The 12,413-nt window shown below is 42.0% G+C and overlaps 1 protein-coding gene across 2 annotated transcripts in view; it reads left to right on the forward strand.

The window, feature by feature from the left end:
• The first annotated feature begins 6,353 nt into the window (after positions 1–6,353).
• The window catches only part of AFAP1L2 (actin filament associated protein 1 like 2), a 122,114-nt gene continuing 116,054 nt past the window's right edge, over positions 6,354–12,413 (forward strand). For both annotated transcript variants that reach the window (XM_042460637.1, XM_042460636.1), the window contains exon 1: positions 6,354–6,561. In XM_042460637.1, the coding sequence (XP_042316571.1) occupies positions 6,546–6,561 (16 nt within the window). In that variant the 5' untranslated portion in view covers positions 6,354–6,545. The remainder of the gene's footprint in view (positions 6,562–12,413) is intronic.

Here is a 12,413-nt window from a genome sequence, read left to right on the forward strand (position 1 = left end):
TTTTCCCAATCTTGACAGCCTTGAAGGACCTCAAATGCCCAGCTGAGGAACTATTATTGAGTGGACCAATACTAGAAAGTATGCAGTTTGATACCATTTTAATTGCCATGGTTCCAATCTACCAAATCCCAGGATTTGTAGTTCTGTGAGACCCCACCATTCTTCAGCAGAGAAAGCTAAAGACCTTGTAAAACTACAAATCCCAGGATTCCACAGGCTGGGCTACAGCAACTAAAGAGGTGTCAAAGTGCAAAGTGTAGCTGCACCCATTGGCTCTTTTCTAATAACAAGAACCATTAGCTATGATGTTCAATACAACATCACTGAATTGAGTATCTTTAAACCTAGAACCTTCCAAACACTGGTACGTCTTTGTTTTGGGAGGCAAATGGTTCTGGTCCTGGCATTTCAAACCAGATTAAGTAAAAACATTCAAGATGGCTTTTCTTATTAAGGATAAATTAATAATATTTTTTCTTCATTTAACAAACTGCTGCTTAAGAAAAGCCACCTCCTTCATGGAGGATTCTGAAAAAGGAGTGTTCTACTTTTGGCAAAAGTCACACCCCTCATTATCATGTAACTGGTACCTTGCAATTTACATTTCAGTTAAAAATGCAGTCAGCAGGGAAGCATTCCTCAGGAGCCTCTGGCTTTAAATTGCAGACCATCCCACCAGATAACCAGCTGCCAGTCCTTGCTGGAAGATCTGAAAGCTTCACAGAATGCAATTGTCTTCCGAGCAGCTAATCTGCATTTGAAACAAGCTTTTCTCCTTATATAGGGTGTGTATATATGTGTGTGTGTGTGTTAAAATTAGACTACACACAATTACTTCAGAGTAATCCTACTAAACTCACTGGGATAGCATTATGCACAGTTAAAACATTATGTACACATGTCAGAAGACTGAAGTAAACTACTGTATTCATTTAAGAGAGCAGTTACTTACAGTGAACTCTCAGTAGTCTCCTGTGTACCTTTTCTAAATACCTAAGGGGCCCGCCCCACTATTTGAGAAGCACTGATCTAAATACAGGTATACCTCACTTAACTCAGTTTATTGTGTTCTCTACTTCTTTAACAGAAATGTTGGTACCAGAGGCAGAAATAACATGGAAAGAATGGAGCATAAGTTCCTACTCCACAAAAAAGAAGAGCAGTTCACTATGTTTCAGCAAACCTATTTTCAGACACTGAGGACTGTAGTTGCAGGAGGAACCACCCCTTCCCAACCTCACAACCAATCAGAGAGGCTTCCAGAGGTGGGACTTCCGATCGCAAAGACCGCTTGGGCTTGTACTCGCAGTGGGTTCCTACTATCGACTACAAGCCCCAGAGGCCTTTGTGACCAGAGATCCCACCCCCAGAAGCCTCTCTGATTGGTTGCAAGGCTGGGAAGGGGCGGGACGTCCACCCCGTCCCAGTTTGGAGGAAGAGGGATATGGCAACCCTATCTGAAAATCAATTGCACTTTTGCATGTCTTTGCTACTTTCTGCCCAGGTTAATGTTGGGTTAACCTGGATGCCGTCTGATAATAAATCTGGTTTTGTGGGTTTTTTCACTTTAAATCCCGTTTTTGCATGGGTCTGAATCTCTGTTTACCCATGCAAACCCACTGAGTGACATTGGGCAAGTCACATCTTCTCAGACTCAAGGGAAAACAAAAGGCAATCCTCTTCTTGAACCAATCTTGCCAAGAAAACCCTGACATAGGTTTGCTTTAGGGTCATCATAAGTCAGAAATCACTTGAAGGCCCACAACAAGAAAGGGCCTAAGACAGGCCAAGTTTCCCCAGTGGCCAGACACAAACACACACATAGAGATTCAAGGGGCCACTATTAGTGTTTTCTTGACAAAAATCTCTTCCCAGGTTTTGGAAGGAAGTGGGCTTAAAGAGAGTCCTAAAATTGGCTTTGGGGTTACATGCAGCATTTGGGCCAGACTCTAGCCACTCTTGCTATATGGACACAGTTGGTCTCATCCAGTGGAGTTTAACAAGAACAGTTCTTGAACAATTTGTTTATGAAGCCATGGCTGAGGCATGAGGGTGTTGAATGAGCATAGTTGTCCTCAGGAATCCACCTTGTATGGTTACAGCACTTCATTTCTGAACACCTGAAGAGAACTACCCCACATGCTCAAAGATATTTGAATCTGTAATAAAATGGGCTGAGATCCCACATTTAAATGTACATTCGTGGAATTTAGTGATAGTGGTACAACACACTTCTGTGGAACACCAACACTGGGTGACCAATGGCGTATATGTGAATGTGCAAATGGAGGAAGCACAGTGTCTATTTATGCAGTTCCAGTGAAGAATGTTCTACAGTGAAGACACTGACAAATACAGTAGTTACACACTATCCAAGAATGCCCAACTGCATGTTGCAGGACTTTACTAATGCAGTGCATATGGACATTATTCTATTGTCAAAAATGTACAACAACTTGTATAAAATAAGTGTGTGTGTGTCTGTGTGTGTGTGTCCAAATATGCATAAAACACCACCAGAAACTCAACCCCATTTCTTTTTCAGTTCTTGAATGAAAAGGAACAAGTTACATGAGCACAACACTAAACTGAGCTGGATAAAAAAAAGAAAAAGAAAAGAGTATTGGGACATCAAGACCACTGGCCCTGTAAAAGATTTTCCTGCTTAAGACCACTATGAGAATTCTCAAATTAAACAGTTTCTAATCTTCCGTGTTCTTTATATGATGCCAATGAGTTAGGCCACCCTAAGTAAAGAGTCATCAATATACGCATGAGCCCAGCTCCATTTCTCTGCATCTTCTGGACTGAGTGAGGTTGAGCTGAACCCTTGTCTGGTCTTAGTAATGGGTTGAACCAGGGCTAATAAACAGAACTGAAGCCTGACAAGATGAAGCATGGGATTTCAGAGAGACGTTTTTAGCTCCAGAAAGGAGTCTTTTCTGGCTGGGATCCCAACCCCTTGGAAAGGGCAAGTGTGTAGCTTGTGGTTACTCTTCAGTTTAACATTGTTACTATAGACTGAAGTGGTCTTGGTAATACAGAATACATTTTATCAGTTTCAGTAGATTTACCTGCCATAGCTGTCCCCTGACCAGGGTAGCTTGGCCTCCCAGTTGGACTACATATGATTGTCTTGTTATTAATACATGATAAGAAACAATTATTTGCACATTTTCAGGAGACTAGCCATGTAAATCCATTGCAGCAAAAACAATAAAGAGTGTTGTGACACCTTAAAGACTACCATTTGATCAAGTAGGATGCTGTCCATGAAAGCTTATGGCACACAAAAGTTAAATCCAAGTTAGTCCCAACTGAATCAACCAGCTGGAGTTCCTGCTGATGCAATGGGCTTACTCTAGTTGGGAGTAATGATTGGATTTAGATATTTGTCTTGACTCTTAAGAATTGAAAAATAATAATTAAATAATACATGATCAATCCCATGGGTAAACAGAGGGGGGGGGGAATGTTGAGCGGCAATGATTTTTTTCTCAATGACTGTAAATGTTCATTCGGTGAAAGCACTGGGAAAAAAATTCATGTGCATTGACAGAATGTTTTCTTTGCTGGTATCCTCAAAGTAAAACCATTCCAGCTCTAAAAATTATATTTAGCTAATGTTCTTGCTTTAAATCTCATTTCAAATACTACTAAGAAACTAATGAAGAAAAGTTGAGGCTTGACTGGATTTGTAACATGTCCCAAAAGACAGGGGGCATGTTTAGCAGCACAATCCTATACATACACACTCAGATGGAACTCCCATTATGTTCAGTGGAGCTTTCCCCAGGTAAGTGCGCCTAGGATTGCATGCTGACCTTTCTTCAGTTGAATTGAAAAGCTTTATTTTCTTTTCGCTCCCTAGCAGCAAGCACTAAAGGTTGCTTCCAAACACACAACTCCAAGTGATACCAATCAAAAGACACAATAACGCCAATCCTCAACAGATTATGATGTGCTTTATATTTAATCCTTCTGCTTCATTTGTGGAAATTTACCAGGGCCCAGACTATGTTGTCTTTGTTGGGTAACTCTCCAGTGTTTTTCCACATCTTCTTTTTTCTTAACAAAAAGATAGGGACAAAAATGATAGAACAGCCTGTGGAGGCTGTTGTCAGTAAGGAGGGGAACTTAATCCAAGTTTTAGTTTTTACTTTCAAAGTACTATCCAGGGTGCTGAATGGGGGGAAGGGTTCCTTAAACACCTTGGACAAGTCCTTAATGTTTGGACTAAAACCCAGAACAGATCCATTGCCTCACTCTCATTGGATGGCCCCCCATTAAGTTTATGCCACAACCTTTTAAGTTGAAGGGAAACGTCCCAGGGTTAGATAGAGAATTCTTACAGACGCGTGCGAGAAAGGAGGTTGCGCTTTTCCTAACTTTAAGCTATATTATTATGCTGCATGTACTGTATGTGTTGGTTGGAGGAATGGTTCAAGCTGAAGAATGATACAATACTTACTATAGAAAGTTGTGATTTAAGGTTCAGCCTCCATGCTTACTTATGGTATAATAAGATCAAAGACCATAAAGAAGTTGAGCACCATTTTCTTAGGAGAGCATGGTTGCAGGCCTGGAATAAGATTAAGAACCTATTTTAAAGAAATCTGCCTCTATGGGTATCCCCCAGGAGGCCTTTTTTGGCAGGACTAGAACTAAATCTGAAGGATGGTTATCTTATAGAGAGTTATTATTGTGGAATAAGGATAATAGAGCAATGTTGAAAACAAGAGAACCATTAGAAAAAGATAATATTCAAATTGATTGGTACTTGTATTTTCAATTGGTGAAAAGATTTAAAATAGATTCTAAACTTAAGGGTTTTACTAATGCAAAGAATGAATTAGATATCATTATAGAAGATAACGGGAAGAAACGTCTTGCAAAATATTATAAGGTTCTGAAAGGAAGAGATTTGGAAAATGAGGTAATAAAGCACTCAATGGTATGGGCTAAGGATATTGGAAATGCAATAGATTTGGAGAACAGGGAACATTCTTGGAGAGAAACAAAGAAATTTACAGTCTGTCAAAGCTATAAAGAGAACTATGTGAAGATGCTACATAGGTGGTATATGACTCCTACAAAACTTAATAAGATTTGTAATACCGGAGACAGGAAATGTTGAAAGTGTCGGAAACAGGAAGGGACCTTTTTTCACTGTTGGTGGAGTTGTGAAAAGGCTAAAGAATACTGGAGACAAATAAAATTAACCATGTCTGAAATTTTGCAGGTTGACACACCTTTAGATTCTTTGATTTTATTTATTTATTTATTTATTGCTTAACATGACTTGTAAACTTGAAAAGGAAACTGCTGAAAAATTATCCAGACTAATTTTGTATATGCTTACTCTGGCAAGGATATTGTATGCTCAGTATTGGAAAAATACACAAATATCAAATAAAGAGGATTGGATAATTAAACTTAGGGAAGCAAGGAGATTGGATATCTTAACTGTAATGATGAAGGATAAAGCTATTGAGAAAGCTAAAGAGGACTGGCTCTTTTTAGTGTTTTTGTAATACTAATTTTTGATATTTCTATGGAATCTGGTTAAGCTATCATGTGAATGTCAGAGGTTTAAGTATTAATGATATGTTGAAGGAACATAGGTAAATTAGGTAATCAGGTCATCTGAGGTTATCTCGGAAGGGAACGAATAGTATATTTCTGAATTTTAGTATATCTGCAAGTTTTTTGCTGTTTTCTGTTTCTTGTTGTACTTGGTATGTAATGTTTATTATGTGTTGTTGTGGATGTTTGTACTTAAGGATTTGTTAAATAAAAATAAATAAATAAAGTTCCCCACATGATCTTCCGTTGAGATAAACAGGATTCATCCTCCTCCCCACCAATGTCAATGCTGCTAGAAGTCTTCCTTTTAAACAGAGGACAAGGAAGAAAAGAAAACTGGATGAATATTAAACGACTTTGCAAAAGTGTTCCCAATCACTCTATATGGATGGACTCAGCCTCAGGAGGGAAGGAAGGCATAACATCCTCTGAACGAATCTTGCCAGTAAAACCCCATAGTAGGGTTTCCAGAAGTTGGAAAGGACTTGAAAGCACACAACACACACATATCCCAAATAATAATCTATCTATCTATCCATGTGGAATCATTCAGTCCATCTTGTGGTGGAGAAGATGGGCTCAAGTGAGATGATGCTGCTGCTGCTGCTGCTGCTGCTGTCAAGAGAAGCATCCTTTTTGGAAAGCCCAAAGGGAAGGATCCGCCTCCCTGGTTGGTCCAGGGACCGATTGTGACCTCATCAAGGGGCGGGGCTCCCTGGGCAAGAAAGCCAGCCGACGCAGAGGAGGACTGAGTTGCCTCCCAAAGGCAGCAGCTACTGCTTGGCAAGGCGAAAGGAGGATCGTCCCAAAAGGAAGCAAGCAAGCAAGAAGATACCCTGGAGAAGTTGGGGGAAGCCTGAGAAACGCAGAGCCCCGCCTGTCTCTTGGCTCCATCTGTAGCAAAAATAAAAAGTCAAAGTCAACTAATAGGAGGGAGGAAGGGAAAGAAAGTCCCCAGGATGGATAAATACAAAGGTAAGAGGCTTTGGTTCGCTTCCTCTCCAGCCTGGGAAAGGATCAAGGTCCCAGGATTAAGGTCTCATCATGGGTTGCTTGGTTGGTTTTCGTTTCAGCTGGTTTTCTTGGGATTCCAACGCCAAACGTATCGTTAGCGTTTGACGAGAACGGGAAATATACGCCACTCCGGGAACGTTGGGTGTCTCTTTAGCGTTTCTTGGGACGGGGAGCGTTAGAGGTGGGTTTTTCTTTGCTGGAGGGGCTGGGTTTTGTTTTTTTCCGGAGTCGGATGTTGGTGTGAGAAAATGGGGGCTGCTGCATCCCCCCTGGAGAAATCATTTGACAGTGCTTTCACTGCACTGGCTCCATGCTATGGAATTCTGGGAATGGCCATTTCCCAGAATTCCATAGCATGGTTAAGCTGGATGCTCTGAGAAGAGGCAGGCTCTCCCAGGCTCCCTTCCCCAGAGGCTGATCCCTCCAAGAAGGGGCTTGGGGATGGTTGCCTGTATCTGAGCCATCTCAAATATTTGCAGACTTCGAGGTTTTGGCCTTTCATCTCAAGAGTCAGCCAAGATTAGGCTGAGGAGTCATCCTCAGGAATGAGGAGGAGGCAGGGATGGAGAAGCTGCTTCTTCCTCTTCTTCTGCTTGGGGAAGACTTGAGGGAGTGGGGTTCACAACTCCATTTCATGCTCAGGATACTTGGGGTATATACCCTGAAAACAAGCCTTTTGGGAAGCTAAGCAGGGACATCCCTGGTGTGCACTTGGAAGGGGGACCACCATGGGACACCAAGGCTATGTTCTCAGAGGAAGGAACTGCCAAAACCACCTCTGAGGATTAGGATGTAGAGAGATCTTGTCACACCTTTGAGACTCACTGGAAGAAAGAAGTTGGCAGCGTGAGCTTTCGTAGACCTCAGTCTACTTCCTCGGATGCATCATCATTATTATTATTTTCAGAGGTATGGTCGTGTTATTCTGTGGAATCAGCATATAGAGAACTCTCGCAGCACCTTTGAGACTGGAAGAAAGAAGTTGGCAGCATGAGCTTTCATAGGCTTCAGTCCACTTCCTCAGATGGATTGAGTCCACTTCCTCAGATGGATTGGCAAAGGAAGTAGGCTGAAGCCTACGAAAGCCCATACTCTGGGTTTCCATGGCCATGCGGGGGGGGGGGGGGGGTTAAAATACTGTACCTTATCAGTGCATTTAGGATGTAGATGGGGCAAACCATGGGAACTCAGGCTCAAATAAAAATGATCCTGTAGCACCTTTGAGACTCGCTGAAAGAAAGAAGTTGGCAGCATGAGCTTTCGTAGGCTTCAGTCTGCATCAGAGGAAATAGACTGAAGTCAACGAAAGCTCAGTGTTACCAACGTCTTTCTTTCAGTGAGTCCCAAAAGGTGCCACAAGATCTCGCTACATACTGATTCCACAGACTAACATGGCTATATCTTTGAATTCTGCTGCTGAGGATCATTATTGTTGAGTTCTTTCAAGTCGTTTCTGATTTGTGGAGACCCTAAAGCAGTGTTTCTCAAATAGTGGGGCGGGCCCCCCAGGGGGGGCACGAGGCTCCGTAAAGGGGGGCGTGAAGCTCTGTTATGCAGAGGTGTACTTATAACAATTTTATAGACAAATGATACTATTTACAGTCGCGCGGTGGGCGCGAAATTTTTTCTTCTTCCTAGGGGGGGCATGACAGAAAATAATTGAGAAGCACTGCCCTAAAGTGACCCTATCCTGGGGTTTTCTTGGCAAGTTTTGTCAGAGGAGAGCTTGCCATTTGCCTTCCCTTGAGGCTGAGAGCATGGGACTTGCCCAAGGCTTTCATGGCTGTGCTGGGAACTAAACCCTGGTCTTCAGAATCATACTCCAGTACTCAAGCCACTATGCCATGCCTGACTCCCTCCTGTGAGTATGCCTTCACTAATAAAAGCCTATGAAACTCAGTGGTGTCCCATGAGTCAACAGGCACACAATTTCTGAAGAGAATGGTGCCTCGTGCATCTCATGCTTCCTTCTCAGAAGCATTGTTTTGTAACTTGAGAGTATGGTACAAAGGAGATGTGGGTACATGCCATCTGGTCTGGTGGGTCTAAAATTCCCATTTCTGCTCATTCATGCACTAAATTCATTGCTTCGTCCCAACTAGGGTAGACCCACTGAATCAGTGACAATTGTAAACCTCTTAGACACTGTAAGTTCAGTATGAAGCAGTATATAAATGGAGCTGTTGGTGTTGATTTATCAAATTCTCATTGAGTGAATGGCTTTACTCGGAACTAGCCATTGGATTTAGCCCACTGAGTTATTGTTGTTCAGTCCAGTGGTATCTTATTACTCCATGTTAGTTAACCTAAAGAATCTGTCTGAGATTGTTGTTGTGTGCCTTAAAGTCATTTCTCACTGTGGTGAACTTACTATTAGGTTTTCTTGGCAAGTCATTTCTGTGGATGTTCCTGGGTGCTTAACTGGGTTTGGTTTTACAGTGCACTTTGCTAAACACAGTTATCTACCTTGTCTCTGTTCCCATTTACTCAGTAATGATGGTACCTCACTGGTCAGGAACTGTTGATGGTGGGTATCTTTGCCTTTCCCTTTCACAAGGGAAGGAGAGAGAGGCAGAGGCAGAGAGAAATAGGTCTAGAACATGGCTAGGCAACTGCATTGTGATAGGGGGCCCATTTTCACCTGCATGGCCAACCCATACCACAGCATTTTCAACAAAAAATAGAGACATTAATTCAATGGAAGTCTGCTTCTGGTTTTGACTTCCAGTAGTTTTGGTTGATTTTTGGCTGGTTTATAGATTTTGGGGGTGGCAGCCTCATTTGGGAAGCATTTCACTTGTTTTTTTTAAAAAAATAAAAACACCAGAGGCTTGGAGTTGGAGGTGTTGGGGGGGCACAAAAACTAGGTTGGGGTGATCCCATGGGGCCTACTTTCCCCACTCCTGTTCTAAAATGTAAAGTATATAAGCAATATACTTTAGTTCATGCAGATACATAGGCAAAGGAACCACAGTACATGTGCTTTTCAGGCAGAAAACCCTAGGTTCAGTCCCTGGTATATCAAATTGAAAAGATCAGGTAGTAGAAAATGGAGAGGCCAATGCGTGAAACTCTGGAGAGCCTCTGCCAGCCAGAGTAGCCTACAGCAGGCTAGATGGATAAGTTGCTTGTCTGGGCTACTTCCTGTCCCATCAGTCACTGATGAAAGCATCCTGTGCAAAATGAATGAAATAATGAAACATCCTACAAAAAGATAGGTAACTTTCAAAATAGGAATTGCTTTAATGTAATTCCCATGTGTTGTGGGGAAAGCTTCCCCAGCCCTGGCTACTTTTGCTGCTAATATTTTCAGCAAATTTTAAGACTGAACAGCACAGGGACTTTAGAAAAGGATGCTCTCTGTTTCTCTTTTACATCAGTCTTGCGGAGCAGCATCTTCGTGGCTTTCATGTCAAGTGGAGCAGTGAATACACTCTAGAGCAGTGGTGGCGAACCTATGGCACGAGTGCCAGAGGTGGCACTTAGAGCCCTCTCTGTAGGCACACACGCTGTCACCCCAGCACAGAGTTCACCAGAGTTTGTTACTAGAAAGCCAGAGGGATGTGGCGCTTCGCAATAAATAAGTGAGTTTTGGGTTGCAGTTTTGGCACTTGGTCTCTAAAATGTTCGCCATCACTGCTCTAGAGTTTGGTCTAAACTTGAAAACAGCTATTCAAGATGCCAAACCTTGTCTGTGAGACTAGACATCAGCACCCTGAATAGTTCCTTTTAGGTTAAGACTAAAACCCCGAGCAGATACACCACCCCACCCACATGGGGTGGAAGCCACCATTATTCTGCAGTCCATACCTTTCCCCATCCATCTTGCTATTTTCTGTATGGGGCAAAGGAAGGACATGGCATGTCTAGGAGGTTGCTTGGTGCACAGTTGGAATATATGCAGAAATATCCCAGGAGTTTGAGAGGAGCAATTGTGGTAAACCGTGTTAAGCTAAGGAGCTGTCTGTGGCTTTGAAACACCCAAACTTAAGAAGCAGCAAGTGTTTGCAGCAAAAAACAAAAAACAAAAAAAAAACCAGGGAGGTGGAAATGAAAATCTCAAATGCTTTTTTATACGACTAGGATTCATGCACATAAAGCCGTAAGCGTGGTGCTGGCATTCCTCTTTGAAGTCGAAAATTTGCTTTCATCATTTGGGGAAGCGATGTTTTCTGCCGAGCCTGATTAAATCAGAAAGTGCCTCTTCTCTCCTTTCGTACAGATACTGTGGGAACAGAGAACTGCCTTCTTCTCATGTGTGACAACTTGTCTCTGAGGAAAGGGCAGGAGCCATGGCAGGAGCAGCTGGAAAGGCAGCTTGCCAGTTGGAGCAAGCAGGGGCAGAGGAACCAGGACGGGGTGGGGAGGAGGGGGGTTTCTTTTTTCCTATGGATTTGATAACTTTATAGCGAGGAGTAAGAGGGACTGTGGAGGTCCATGTTCCAACTTTGCAATTGACCGCCCTCACTGAGGATTGGGGACCATAGGTTAATCAAAGTATGACATTATTAACCACTACAGAAAGGATTCATTTTGTGTGTTGTTGTGATTCAATCTGTTGTGATTCATTCTGCTCCACTAGTACTGGGCATGCTGTGTGTGTGTGTGTGTGTGTGTGTGTGTGTATAGTGTTTCTCTCTCTCTCTCCCTCTGTCCCTCTCTCTCTTTGTGTGTTTGTGAAATATAGTCAGCCCTCTGTATCCACAGATTCTTATTTCATGGATTCAAGAATCCACAGCTTGAAGATAGTCAAAAAAATATATAAATTCCAAAACGCAAACCTTGATTTTGCCATTTTCTATATGGGGCATCATTTTGCTATGCTATTGTATATAATAGGACTTGAGCATTCATGGATTTTGGTATCCACAGGGGTAGGAGTGTCCTGGAACCAAAGCCCAGTGGATACCAAGCACCTGCAATATATAACAGAGAAAATCTGAAGGAGCCAGTGTAGTGTTGTGGTCTCAGTATTGGGCTAGGACTCTGAGAGACCAGGATTCAAACTCCTGCTCAGCCACAGAAGCTCACTGTCGAGTCCACCTTAGGCAAGTCATACTCTCTCAGCCTCAGAGGAATATAATAGCAAACTCACTCTGAACAAATTTTGCCAAGAAAAACCCCTTAATATGTTCACCTTTGGGTTGGTATAAATTGGAAACGGCTTGAAGTCACATAACAACAACAACAAGTAAACATATTTCCATAAACCTATTAATATTTATTATGAATCTGGATTACTCATAATTTGTATTTAAAGATGAGGAAAATGGAAAAGGACAGTATGGTCTGTTACAGACAGCCAAAATAAAGCTGCTTCGAGTCACAGTGGAGATATGGTGTTTCAATGATGCATGCGTCCTAAGAGTCCAGAAGCCACACCAAAGCCATTCTCCAGTCCTGTTTTATTGAATCATTTCCTGTTTTGCTATGTGTTTTATATTTATTATGCTACTAGAGAGGTCCCTTCCCCACCACCACTCCCTTTATGTCGTGTCTTTTTAGATTGTAAGCCTGAGGGCAGGGATCCGTCCAATTAAAAAGATTGTATGTACAGTGCTGTGTAAATTTACAGCGCTTTATAAATAAAGGTTAATAATAATAATAATAATAATAATAATAATAATAATAATAATAATAGTTTTGGCAGTTCCTTCCTCTGAAATATATTTGACAGTTTTCATTGGCAGTCCCCCATTAAAGTACTAACCAGGAATAACCCTACTTAGTTTTCAAAATAGACAGAATCTACATACCCATATAAGAAGCCTGAGTATCACAGGCTAGTGTACTTTCAAGCAATACCTTTCTGT

Source organism: Sceloporus undulatus, chromosome 3 (assembly GCF_019175285.1).
Source record: "Sceloporus undulatus isolate JIND9_A2432 ecotype Alabama chromosome 3, SceUnd_v1.1, whole genome shotgun sequence".
NCBI lineage: Eukaryota > Metazoa > Chordata > Lepidosauria > Squamata > Phrynosomatidae > Sceloporus > Sceloporus undulatus.